We start from the raw sequence: 14,712 nt of genomic DNA, 5'->3' as shown, positions 1-14,712 counted from the left end.
TAGCAAATTCATTCTGCTAATAGAGTTTGATCCATAGATCAAGCTTCACTTGAAGCTGGTCTCTGGATTTTCATTAGAAGAGTCAATAAATTCCTTGTTTTATTTAGACCAGTTTGTGTTGGGTCTTCTATCTCCTAGTCTAGGTGTTGGCAAGTTGAATAGTTGTGATAGGGACCATATGGCCTTCAAAGCCTAAAATGTTCATTATCTGGCCCTTTATTTTTTTTTAAAGTTTCTGACTCCTGATAATCATATCATAAAGAACTAGCCAAGCTTCTTTTGTTATTGTTGTTATTTTATTTTCCCACTTAGACTTTTTAAGAGAATCCTTTTAAAGAAACACCTTAAAGATTCCCTCTAGGACAGAAACCTAAGTATCTGTTGAGTATTCCCTCTCACTCTTCACCTTCTTGCCACCTTAATATTAATACTTAGCATTGTTAATAAACATCATGTGAATTCAATATGTATTTATAAACCTGCGATTTGCAAAATGTGATATGCATGCAGGAGCCAGTCTGTGAATGCTTTCCAAGTATAGAATAAATATGGAATTGACAGGAAACATTTAGAAAGTTTGCTAGCAGTTTGATTTTTATTTATCTCCCAATGTGTGATCATTTTTTCCCTACTAATTAATTTTATTACATTTTATAAAAGTATTATTCTGTAGTGGAATGCAAGACAATAGCTAATTCTTCAACACAGATAGTTTGAGAATCATTGGGCATGAATACCTGGTTGTCCTTGAATACACATATATGTGCTCCATATATATGATATATGATATATTATATATAATATATGTACATTTCCCTTCCTAGGTCCTGAATTTATTAAGGACAGAATTACATTTTATTTATCTTCAGATTTTTCTCAACATCTCTTTCAATGCAAATTTAGTAGGTACTCTATTCTTACTCACTAAATAAGATTACAAAACAATTATAAACTAGAGGGAAGGGATTGTGTCTTTGGTTTCCTCTTATTTTATACTTTATTAAAAATAGATCTTTGCTTCTTAAATAAAAGGTCCAATTTTCTTTTAGAGATTTTTCCTTCTTCAAATAACCTCAGTGTTCACTGAGGTATCCCCATCCCCCCCAACTGATTTCCATGGTTTATGTAGGATAATATTATCTGCTGCATGGGTAGACGACATAATACTGGGCTACAGTCATCAGCATTCGAGTCCCTTCTCCACAACAGTTGGTTTAGGTATGGGCTGGTGAATGAAGCCTGTAAATTAGAGCTTCTGTGGAGATCGTTTGGGCTAAGAATCTGAACTTTTTTTGTTTTTAATGTTGGATGTGTATATTTTCTATTTATTTTTGAGCCCCAAAAGATATAGCCCAAGGAGATGCTGATGGTTTTCTTATAACCATGAAGAGAAAGGCTCTAAAGGAATAAAAAAAACATGTGGAGGTGAGCAGGGTTTAGTCAGAAAAGAAACAAGAGTCCTAGCAACATTATCTGAAGCCCCTGAATAAAGCTTCACCTGAAGCCTTCCCAGCCACCGCGCTTTCTAAATACATGAGGCAATAAATCAATTCTCTTTGTGTACTTGTTTATTCTCTTGGCCAGGTTCTATTGTGTATTGTAATGCTTTCAAGCAAGAAAGCCCTGGTACAGATATATAGTTTAATACAACTTTCAAACTAGCATTTCTTCATAAATAACTACCACTGAAATAAAATTGAGGTAAGAAACCTAGAACTTCAATCTTTTTCATATTGTTGAATATTTAGTGATAAAAGAATAGGAATTTTATCTCAAAAGGAAAACTTATATGTAAAACATTCTTATAAAACAAACTAAACAGATGAGTAATGTTTGATAAGCACTCAAAGGGCTAAAGAATTCCTGAAAAGACTTTGGAAAAATGGGAAACTTAAGTGCCTCTTTGCCTCTTCAAATGCAGCTCCATGTATTTTTTAAACTGGTTAATCTCTAATATCTGCCCTAAGATAATTATTAATGTTGAAAACTCAGATTTTGGGTAAGTTCAATGACAGGTTCTTCTAATTAATTTAGATTGATATTACATAGAAAGAGCTTTGAGGGACCCAGGAATTCTTATACAATGATTACAAATGGACATATTTACTGAACCTAATTTCATGCTAGCTCATAAGTTCTTTCTATGCTTATCTGGCGGTTAAAAAATAAATATAAATATATACAAAATCACTTATGCTCTAAATGCTAAATTTTCTAAGTAGTTATATTCATGTATCCATATATTATTATATCTATAGATCCATTCTTATTTAATGCTTCTAACAACTCTAAGAAGTGCATACTCTTATTATACCACATTATAGAGGTGGAAACAAGGCAGAGAAAAAGTCTTTCAAGTTCTTTCTTAAAAACCTTACCATCCTGTCTGTACCATTTGTATGAAATGAATGAATGACTTATTTTACTTTATTAGAGATAATTGTCAAATTGTTATTGGAGAATCAATCCCTGCTTTCCCACCATTCTATATAATTCTACACACTCTAAGAAGCACGGCTTTTCAGGCTTCCTCCCCAAATTTAATTAATGCTGCTTGAAGACAATTTGATCATATAAATGTTTGTATTCCATATTGCATGGGGTAAATAACTCCAAGTGTTTGGAGTTTAATTGAGAATTTCACTGCTTGTTTGGATGTTTTTAGTATTATTATAACTTTTTATTTTTGCTAATATGTACACAATGGAGTTGCATTTGATTTATTCAGAAATAGGAAGCCTGAAGGACACTTAAATTTCAGTAACTGGTATTGGGATAATGAGTTTCTAGTGGTGAACAAACTCTCAAGTCAGAGTAGCTTTTGGAAGCTCTCCCTTGTAAATACAAAGAAACTCATTCAGTTGAAAAAGTTCCTAAGTACTTGACAGATAAATTTTGAGTCTCTTGGAAGATACTGCACAATACTCGCCTGCTGACAAAGATTTTGGTGCATCACACACACATACACACAGATAACTGTTGTTAGGTGTCTTCCTTAGGCCTCAGGATATTCATAGAAACATAAACAAAACATTGACACCTCACATCATACTAATCAATTTGAGTAATCCAGTGTCTCTGATGTTGACAAATTGGCTCTGGAAAATAGTCCTTGTCAACAATGCCACCTTCAAACAGGATGGGCAATATAGACTTTTTGTATTTCCTACAGAAATTTGGCTCAGAGCCCACAGCACAAATTGATAATCTTTTCTAAAATTTTCTAATTATACATTGGTTTGGGACTTAAGGTTGCAATTGCACTCTAAGCTTCAATTCATTTCTAATATCATCCTTAAGAAGGTTGAAAAATCCTCATCTATAGGTGTTTATATATTCATCCCAAAGTAAAATTGTTAACTCAGCATTATAGCTTAGAACATAAATCTAGAAAACCAGAAAACTCAACATCACTGCTCCCAGAGCAGTTATAACTTAGCCTCTTGCACTTAAATAGCTTTTTATTTGATTAGGTATAATCTGAGATGGGTTTTTTTCTTCAGTATTTACATGAAATAAATTTCTTCAATTGAAAATATTTAGCCACATTTTTAGTTTTTTTTTTAGTTTTACAAGTGTTTGCCTAAAACTTAGTTAGCCAACAATTTTTTATAGCCATGTATTTGATGAGGAAGGTATAAGAAGATTTTAGATTATAAATTCATGGAAGAATGGAAGGAAAAGTGGGACCAAATGCTTATAATTCTGTAGAAAATAAAAAGTCCATATTTTTCTTGAGTCCTGATCCATAGCAAATCCATTTACCAATGTTCTTCAAATGTATATAGGCATAGAAATCAAGAAACTTGCGAAAAATGAAGACTCTCTGGTTGTACTTTCAGAAATTGATTTTGATCTAGAATGTGGTCATTAATTTTCATTCTTTGCCAGAATTTCAATGATTCTGACACAGGTAGATTAAGTAACACTCCTGTGACTCTAGAAGACACTGGTACAATTACTACTATTGCCAAAATTTATATTTAGTATATATATTCATAGCCTAAAATGTGTTTACAAATGCTGTGTTTAAATACATCTACATACAGATATGTACATATAAACAAAGAATGAGAGAGTAGCTACCTCACTGCTCTTTAAGAATGTTCTAGAAGTCAGAAATTATACCTCTAAATTTTCTGTGTTTACAGATAGCAGTTATTTAGTAATAAAGTGTTAGGTAGTCCTAAAATCTTTATACAAGTTAAGACATCATTTCTTATTTTGATAATGGAGTTATGTACACAGCTATACTTTTCTTCTTTAATTTTATTTTTTAGGGGGAAATGAGAAAGGACCCAGTGAAATAATCCAGGAGTTAGTATCATCTCTTTCTAGGTTTTAAAAATGTATCAGAGGGAAGAAATGAATCGCATTAACCTTCTCTTGGTAGAAAACATTAACATGTCCTTAATTCTCAAGAATGCAATACAGTTTGTGATTAGGTAGATCTGTAAATATCCAGAAAAGCCAGAGATTTTTCACAGAAAGGTATTGCTTATGAAATAAAACTTGCATATTTTTTTTTGTTAAAGAATACATAGAGTAGAATTACACTATTTACCAGCAGAGATTTATAGTTTTTGAAAACATGGTTAGATTCTCATCAGGCATTCTACATATTGAACAGGAAACGAAAGGCCAAAGTGATAATGATCTTTGGAAATTGTTGTATAAGCTCTACAAGACATTATAGTTTAGCTGGTAAGTGCTAATAGTAGAATTTTGCTTAAATGATTGACAATATTGAATATTTTTTTTTCTGCCTGAAATTAGAGCTCTGGTTTACTCAGAGAAAGAATAACTTTGACATAATAATTATATTTCATGCCTCAAAGTTGCCATAATATATGTCCAGTCTCTTGATTTAAAGAAAAAACAGAATTAAAGAAATATACACACGCATACTCACACACCTGCTTGAAAGAAAGCACGACGTATTTTTAGATAAAGTATAAGCTATAAGCATGTGACTTATACAGCTTCATTTCAATTAAGTGTGAATTTGTTAAAAGTCACTTTTTTGTGTATTTTTACACATACCACTACTAATGTAACTGTAGGATACATAAACTTTGAAATAAAATTATTATATGCAAAATTTCTTGGAAATTTTAAATCTAATATGATCAGTCCTCTCTGCTTTATACTCTGAGTGTTGGGACTTTTTTCTAACACTTGAATACATTTGTGAGCCCTGAAGGCAGTGTTTCTTCTAGTGTAACATTTGGACAAGTTTTTAGTTTTTCAACCCTGAACTTTATATGTTTTTCCTCTTGAGGCAGAGAATGAACAAATCCAAGGTGAAGTGTTTAAATTAGACCGATTGTAATATTCTTTTTTTTTAAAGATTTTATTCATTTACTCATGAGACACACACACACACACACACACACACACACACACAGGCAGAGGCAGAGGCAGAGGGAGAAGCAGGCTCCTCGCAGGGAGCTGGTTCCGAGATCATGCCTTGGGCTGAAGGCAGGTACTAAACCCCTGAGCCTCCCAGGTGTCCCAGGATTATAAAATTCTTCAAAGCAAATGGGTGTTAATGATTCAGTGGTTAAAACCTAGACTGTTCTGATAATACTGAGATGCTCTGACTAAAATGCTCTGTTCCCTTGGGCCATGCTGGATTATTCTTTGTCTCTCCAAACTGATCCCCAAGCGGAAGAAGAACCAGAACTATACGTAATATATTTTACAGGGCCATAAGTAATGGAATGTGAAGGTTGCTATGATTTTCTTATTTAGAAACCCATCTTTCTGAAATGAGAATAAATTAATTTTAGAGTAAAACTACACATTCCAAGAACTGAGAACTTCATCAAACATTTCTTTATGGTTTAATGCTTTCACCTTTAATGTTAGTTATCCCCATATTTATACTATCACTATTATATAATTTCACATCCTTATTCTTCTTTTAATTGCTTCCAAGAACTTCCACCTCCACCAAGTAATGCTACCCTAATTAATAATGCAGCTGCATAGCACCTTACAGTTTATAGGGTATGGATTTTTTTTTTTTTCTTGAGATGAAATTAGGAGAATTTTCAAAGTACTATAAAGTCTGTATGACTATAAAATCATCCCAATTCCTACCACCTCTCACTTAGTAATTTTAAAATGTTTTCCATTTATCACTACATGGATCCTTTAGATTACCCTACCGAGTAGCTATTAAACTAAATTTTTCACTAGTTGGTAGATAATAAAATAAGTTACAAAATGGGCAAGGACTGTTCAGTCATGAATTTTGTTATTTAAGAAAATGTTTCTTTAAGAAAGGACCCATGACTTCTGTTTGGTCAGATATTTCATTGTGTTTTTGAAAGTTAGATGCTACTGGATGTAATGTTATTTTTAGTTGTGATGACTTGGGTGAAGAAAACAGTGATGTATCTGAGGGAGTTACATATGATTTCTTATTTTTATTTTTTTAAAGATTTTATTTATTTATTCATGAGAGGCACAGAGAGAGAGAGGCACAGACACAGGCAGAGGGAGAAGCAGGCTCCACACAGGGAGCCCGAAGTGGGACTTGATCCCGGGTCTACAGGGTCATACCCTGGGCTGAAGGTGGCGCTAAACCGCTGAGCCACCGGGGCTGCCCTGCATATAATTTTTTAAAATAAAATTATTATCTGGTCTAAAAAAAAGAAGAGTTTGAGGAGGAGGAGGAGGAGGAGGAAGAGGAGGAGGGAGAAGAGAAGGAGGAAAACAAAAGAATTATAATATGGGCTAAAGAGTCATTCTTGAATATTCCATATACCTGATTTGATTTTTAAGGGTTTGCTTGAGTAGTATTCAAATCTTACTAGGATATATTTTGCTATTATGGACATTGGGTTATATATGTCCTGAATTTGAATGAACTTTGATAATTAGAAGCCCTAAAGTTTTCAAATGACTGCTCAACTGAAATGTGATGAGATAATATTGTCTTATGAGAAATCTGTACTTTTTTTCCAGTGTGTGAGTTGTCAACGTTTATTAGAAAATGTGAAGAAGGAGAAAGGTATGCATGTATGCTTATCTTTTTATAGAGTTGACAGTAATAATAATACTAATTTTTCAAGGGGCAGCAAATTTATACAACGTAAATGTGGCTAACGAGAATACTGCTCTGGGTGTCCCATGATAGTCACAAAATACTTTCAATCCTCAAATATAGCTACACTGCCAACATGTCTGTTTACACAATATAACCTGACATGCTCTCCACCGGGACGAGGGGTGAAGGAGCTGGAGACCAAGACGGCTCAACCTTGTCATGCTTTGCCAAAAGAAAACAATGAACTGCTCAACCTCAGAGACACAAAGGCTCTTTTGATTTAATTCCAAATAAGCTAAGCTCTTTGGCATAAAAGAAACCCTTTTGCAGGCATTCTGTAACAATCATTTCCCAGGTTTGTTGTAATCATAATTCTCCACAAGACCTCAGTAAGCTTAAAAAGTATTTCCAAATCTTTCCTGGAGGAATAGGTTTTTCTCTGTATTCATTCTGGGGGGTGGGGGGTGGGGGGAGAGCATACCTGTACTTGTAATGGTTTTGCATTTGAAAGTAGTAAAGATGGGCCTATTTTTTTTTTCCTTTTCTTCTTCTTTTTAAAAAATTCATAATGCTCATCTTTCTTTCCACAATTTAAAGAATGCAATTGCTTTATTTCTAAAGCTGCTCTTTAAACAAATCCAGATCATGGGATTCTAGAATTTGAACATCTTTTATATATTTGGGAAATATGCAAATTAAAGGATTGGTGGGCTCACGTTACTACAAAAGTGAAATAAAGTCACCAGCCATGAAAATACCAGATAAAATGAACAACAAAAGGAAGCAGTGACAGGGATACAGAGAAGCTGAAGAAGACTGTAATTATTTACCCTGGCAGAGAGGACAGGACCAGGACCACAAATAATGGGATGGAATGCTCAAATGTAAGGGGGAGAGAGAATCCTGATAAAATGTGAGTAAAAAATGTTCTGACAGAGGGAATTGGATTCCGAAGTACTGTCCTAAGGGAAATGGTAGAAAATCCATTACTCAGTACACATGTAACAGAACAGGACCGGCCTAGAAACTATGTTATAGGTAGTGATTCTGTAGCAGCTCCTAAGGAAGAGAGTGAAGAAGCTTTTGGAGCTATCTTATTTCTGTCACTGTTTTTGATCAGTTCAAAAGAACTTGACCATTTTTTGAACAGATGTACCCGGAAAAAATGAGACCTAGAGAACTTCTGATAGAATAAAGGGGCTGGGGGAGTGTAATATGCAGTGTATTTACCAGGATTGATGAGTTCAGAGATAACTATCAGGAGGATGGGAAGTCAAACACAATCATGTCATGAGTCCTAGTGAACTGAGCAGCACCCTGGCAATCAAAGGTTATATCCAGATGAATCTGGTGAGATCGTTGCCCTCTGTTGGAATTCCGTTCTGTTTCTCTGAAATACGTATTAGGTTTTTTGGTTGGCTGAAGTTTCCCTGATAGACAAGAGCTCTTATAAATGGTAGGAAATAAAGACTAAGAACCAATTTCCTCATTACCTTTATTCCCCATAAACTTATAGGGGTAATTTTCCCTTGAGTGATTTGACACGTTATAATAGAATCAAATATTTGTATTAATAAATGTAACCTGAAGTTTCATCCTGATTTACCTACTTTAGCTGCAAAGTTCAGTGAAGTGTGCACCAAAAATGTCTAATCAGATTCAGGCAGACCACAATAAAAGAGGAGGGATGAGAATGTAAGAACACCACTTGTTGCTCTGTGACACCCAACATCTGTCTTAATTTCTCTGAGTCAGCTTTTCAGTATTGAAACACATTAGTGACTGAGACAAATTCTGAAAAGATTAAGTATAAATAAATATCTGACATCATGATCAGTAGAATCTCAACTGATATTTCCAACTGTAGAAACTTGTTCTCACGAGTTCATTATGGGATTTATTTGAATGTATTTGTAAACTATGTCTTATGAATAGTTCCATTTCTAGTACTCAGTTTTATTCATCTGTAAAATTGGGGGTTAAGAAGACAGACTGTGATATCAGTATATTCCACATAGTCATAAGATCGTATTATACTTTTGGTGGCAACGTCAATTAATATAGCAAATTTGGAGGGTAATTTGTTCATGATCAAAATAAAAATGCATATATCCTAAGCCCTAGCAGTTCTGCTTAACTGTTATTGGTATTTTGGGGCCTTTATATGCCAACTTATACCAGAAATAAACAAGAAGAAAATGAAGTAAGTTATATTCCTCAAACCTGTTGACTCTGGAACCCTTGTTTGACAAAGCATTTCCTGTAACAACTAATTAGTGGAACATATTTTGGAAAAAGCTGATCTGGAGAGTAGGCAAAATTTGTGCATCTGAATGGAGGAACTCAAAACTTCAAAATTATGAATTAACTTCCACATTTCAGGCTCCCCAGTTGGTAGAAGAAAGCAATATAATGACATTCCATAAGAATATAATAAATAAATTAAGAATGATACTGTTCCATTTATCCTTATGACAAACTTGTGAAGTAGGTATTTTTTAAAAGCAAGGCTGCCATAGGTTTAGTCATCTTTCTAAATTTTCACAGGTCCTAGTGATATATCGAGACTTCAATACCAGGTCTGTGCTTTTCTCTCTGCTCTATATACACTTTTCAGTAAACCCTATTGGAGAAGGAGGTCCTGTTAGGGCAGTGGGAGGCAGAGATAGAATCGGCAATCCTCAGACACTTTTAAGGATAATTAGGAATTTAAACTAGTGAAGACAGAGTCTTAAGTTTCTGGTATCTGGGAATATTGCACCTTAATTTTTTTTAATAAACGGAAGAAAAATTTACATCCCATAGCAGTTGATAAATATAGCAAAGTGATAATTCTAAGAAGTTATGAAGGCTAGATAATTCTAAGAAGTTATAAAGTCTAAATAGAAAAGAGTCAATGTCCCAGACTCATTAAATGCATGTAGATAAATAAACAGATAACATCAGACTAGCAGGCATTCATTCAGTGCCTACTTCATCTTAGATCCCCAGATAGATACTTCATTCATCTTATGTCAGATAACTCACATGGAAAACTGACTGATAAGTAGTTACATCTCTGCTTTAAGGATAAGCTAACTGAGACACAAGGAGTCCAGCAGCTTCCTCAGTAAATGAGCTGAGATTTGAACTCCTCTCCAATGAGTTTCAAATTCCCTATGCATTTTATTATAGTGTGTTGTAATATGGGAGAGGAAAAGACTCTTGAAAGTGAAAGTAAAGAAGTGTCACTGTGATGTTATTACAAATTGAATTTTTGTGCTGTTAAGTTAATGGGCTTTAAATGTCAACTGGGTTTTCAGCGTGTGTGTATGTGTGTGTGTGTGTGTGTGTGTGTGAAAGAAAGGAGAGGGCAAGAAAGGGAAGAGAAAGGAGGGGAGAGAGAAGAGCCTTCTATAAGAAGCTCTTTATCATGCATTGTTGATATTAATTTTGAAGAGAGATAGCCAGTGATCCACACTGAGACAGGTACTAAGTTAATAGTGGTGGATTTTCAAATCTGGAATCTCTCTTTTGTAATTGTGGGCATTTCATTCAGAAGTACATCATGCATCTCAGCTCCCACATTTTAAATTAAATTTCCTTATTACTTTTTAAGTAGCTTGTCATGGATTATTGAGTATTTACTGTATGTTTATACTGTAATTCTCTGAAATGACATATAGTAATTGCTTTAGCTACTGCATCTGATGTCTAATTACTGTAAATGTATGTAAAGAAGTAATTAAATGGAAAAAATAAACTTTTTCATAACAGCATATTACAGATTAAGCAGAGGATGCTAGTTCTTTTTCTGATTTTTGGTGAAAACAAATAAACTCACGTGCAAGCAGAATGATAAACAAGCTGTAGAGAGAAATCGAGTCAAGATGTGGCTTGCTCCTGTGTTCTGGCTAAGTTCCACTGAAGATGACAGAACATTCCTGAACCTGAGCAGGAGCTGTGAATTCATGCTATCCTCTTCCATACCCTAAAGACAAGCCAAGGCTTTTACTGTTCAGGATGTTCCTCCTTTAAGGTAAAGGATCCAGATCCAGAATCCAACAGAATGTCTCAAAACACTTTGCATAAAACCGGCCTCTAGAGATTTCTGGTCCAGTTGTGCAGACCAAAAAAAAAAAACAAAAACAAAAACAAAAACAAAACAAAACAAAACAAAAAAAACCAACCATTTAAAATGTCACGTACACAAAGAAATATTTTAACAACTATTTAGTTCCATTTTGCAGTCTAGTTATTTTTTTAAGTGATTTGCAAATCAGCCGCCCCTCATTTTTGTGGATGATGTAAACTATTAAGAGCAAGATGGCGATAGAAACTGGGTGTACAGACCTGGAGTAGGAGTAGCAGGGATGGGGTCTATTTTAACATGAAAATCATCAGCAGTATACTGGTTAGGCAATGCCACAAATCATCAAATGGCCTTTTTCCACAGGAAAAAGAATCACAGCAGGATGGACTTAAAGCAAGATCTGAAATTAAAGACTGTATTATTCCTCTCATCCTTCCAAGGGCAGGTGAACGCAGAGGGGCATTTGCAACCACTGAGATAATAATAAAGGCAGACACAAAGAGCCTATTGCAATCTTGCTGCTGTAAAGTTTAAGTTGATCCAATCTTTTTCTGACCTTTTGAATTGCCAATTGGAAAAATGCACACAAATGGCCCACAGCTGAGAAGCAGCTCAGTGAGAGTTCAGGACAGCCTGTGGTCATCCCCTTGTGCAAGGAGTTTGAAAGGGGACACGATCTGTATCTGGCCTCTCAGGCAACTTTCCACTTAGTGGTTTGGTCTGGAAGTGTGGCCCATACTGCTGTCAGGCTTATACCAGACTCCATTATTTACTTCCCTTTTGGGTGCAATAGAAATACTCCATTACTGCCCCCAAGCTGGCAAATCTGACACTGCAAGAAGCTGATAATCTGAATTTATAAATTTCATTAGTGTGAACAAAGTTGGTTTTTGCCTGCATAACTGCTGGGTAAAATTAGCATTAAGACATTAGGAGAAGTTATCTCTTGGCTACAGGAAAGGAGTGGGAAAGAGGAATTCTTGGAATTCTGTAGCAATTCTTGGCAAACTTTTAGATTTGTAATCTTTTCATCTTTTGTAGCTCTCAATATATAAATTTTAAAAATAGCCAGCACCTAATCATTTAAGGTTTTCTGCACTAGCCCCATCTTTCAGTTCTCTCAAGTAACTAACCCTTTGAAACAAATATTGGGGAAACATAATTTTTGAAACATTCCATTTTTAATTAATTTATTCATTTATTTGTGATTATTTGGCAGTATGTTTATTCATCTGTTCAATCAACAAACATCTTTATTTCCCCATTGAGATTCCCCATTGAGAAACCATTGACATGCATCACTATAAGTATAAGGCATACAGCATAATTTTTTAAAAGATATTATTTATTTGCTTGAGTGAGAGATAGCAAGAAATAGCATAAACAGGGAGAGAGCTGAGCAGGGAGCCCCACATGGGGCTCAATCCTAGGACCCTGGGATCATGACCTGAGCCTAAGGCTGCCGTTTAACAGACTGAGTCACCTGGGTGCCTCATACAGCATGATGTTTTGAATATGCCAGCCACTGGGCTAGGAATCTAATCTTATTTTCTTTAAGGCCTAAGGGTGGCAGCTCACCTTCCCCAAAGACATTCGATCCAGAAAGTCACCTATGAAAAGACTTTGCTTGTAGTCTGGTTGGAAAGATTTGTTCACATATTACTATTTTACTGTTTGTCACAAAATGGAGCTAATAAAGTTTAACTTACAGGTTCAAGGTTAAAAGGGTCCTGTGAACATTAAGTTAGTCAGCATTCTAGCTCATTATATTGATCAAATAATCAACATGGGGATCCCTGGGTGGCGCAGCGGTTTGGCGCCTGCCTTTGGCCCAGGGCGCGATCCTGGAGACCCAGGATCGAATCCCACATCAGGCTCCCGGTGCATGGAGCCTGCTTCTCCCTCTGCCTGTGTCTCTGCCTCTCTCTCTCTCTCTCTGTGACTATCATAAATAAATAAAAATAAAAAAAAAATAATAATCAACATGTACCTGGAATTTCTTAAAACTATGTGAATTGAATTTGATGCTTTCATCTTCATCATTAGATAATTAATACTAATTGCTAACATAGATATCATGCTTTCTGGCATTCTTTTTTGACCTGTATATATGTAAATTTGTGTTATTATCATTTTATACAAAAGTCATCTGAACAAAGAATGGTTAGAGAACTGTGCAGGGTCACACAATGGTAGCAAATGGTAGTGATGGGATCTGAAACCAGGCAGATTAGTTACACAGCCTGGATTCATAACCACTCTATATTGGCTCTGGGGATATGATCTAATAAAAAGAGACCAACCTTATAGAAGCAGTACCAAAAGAATCAGGATTTGGAAGCAATAAAGGTGGTAGCTGCAGATTTAGATGAATTTGAGATGCTTGAGGACAGTTGCTTTACCCTTTTCTCTCCCTCAGCCATCCCTCCTTTTACATCAGCCCACACAGATCACATTAAAAAATATCTTCTCTGGCAGTCTGGGTGGCTCAGTGGTTTAGCACCACCTTTGGCCCAGGGAGTGATCCTGGAGACCAAGGATCGAGTCCCACGTCAAGCTCCCTGCATGGAGCCTGCTTCTCCCTCTGCCTGTGTCTCTGCCTCTCTTTCTCTCTCTCTCTCTCTTCTCCCTCTGCCTGTGTCTCTGCCTCTCTCTCTCTCTGTCTCTCATGAATAAATAAATAAAATCTTTAAAAAATATGTATCTTCTCCATTTAGACTAAAACCAAACTTCCATCATTAGAGATTAATTTCTATTACATATAATAGATTATTATACGCTTTTTTTATTATACACTTTTATAGGTTAACAGCAATATATTAAGAATTTTAATTTAGGATAAACTGATTTTGAATTATTTTGACTCAAGTGAACTAGCATTACAGGATATATACTGGGTTATCGCAACTGTGCTAGGATTGATGTGTGTACAAAGGAACTTGGATGAACCCACTGAAAACTGACACAAACGCTGAAGTGTGTCTTTACAACTGAGCTTTTGAGGATTCCACAGCCTCACAAGTGTTAGGTTAAAAAGTATATATGATTGAAGGAGAAGTGCTCAAAATATAATCAACATGTTATGTCACATGAATAGAGAAAGTTTCATTTTGCTTGAAGGTGATAGTTGATGGCAGTGGAGTTTAGAGGGGAAGCTTCATAGAAAAGGTGAAATTGAAGCTGAGCTATGAGAGGGCACCTGGGTGGCTCAGTTGTTGAGCATCTGCCTTTGGCTCAGGTCATGATCCCAAGGTCCTGGGATCAAGTCCCACATTGGGCTCCCTATAGGGAGCCTGGTCCTCCCTCTGCCTATGTCTCTGCCTCTCTCGTATGTGTTTCTCATTAATAAATAAATAAAATCTTAAAAAAAAGTAAATTGAGCCATGAGAGAGGCAGATTTTTGTCAGGTGTGAGGAACTATTATCAAGGGTTCTAAGTTCTAGAAACAAGATTAGGCCAAAGGTAAAGCCCTCAGAATGCCACAGTTTCACTGTGTGTCTTGTGGTCTTATTTTCGTAATGATGTAATATGCTCTAGTGTGTTTTAGTCCAGGGACATTTTTAGATAACAGAAACCATTCTAG

The 14,712-nt window shown here is 35.4% G+C and overlaps 1 protein-coding gene across 8 annotated transcripts in view; it reads left to right on the top strand.

The window, feature by feature from the left end:
• The window catches only part of LOC144312683 (uncharacterized), a 2,041,845-nt gene that overhangs the window by 29,342 nt on the left and 1,997,791 nt on the right, over positions 1 to 14,712 (top strand). For 6 of the 8 annotated variants that reach the window (XR_013378221.1, XR_013378219.1, XR_013378220.1 and 3 more), the window contains exon 3: positions 6,976 to 7,021. The exons of the other annotated variants lie outside the window; for them this stretch is intronic. Coding sequence is in view for 3 of the 6 variants with exons in the window: in XM_077895607.1 (XP_077751733.1) it covers positions 6,976 to 7,021 (46 nt within the window). In the remaining 3 variants the exon portion in view is untranslated. The remainder of the gene's footprint in view (positions 1 to 6,975; positions 7,022 to 14,712) is intronic. 8 annotated transcript variants of the gene reach the window in all.

This window comes from Canis aureus, chromosome 4 (assembly GCF_053574225.1).
Source record: "Canis aureus isolate CA01 chromosome 4, VMU_Caureus_v.1.0, whole genome shotgun sequence".
Taxonomy (NCBI): Eukaryota; Metazoa; Chordata; class Mammalia; order Carnivora; family Canidae; genus Canis; species Canis aureus.
Note: the sequence above shows the minus strand (reverse complement) of the source record. Positions and strands in the feature narration are given on the sequence as shown.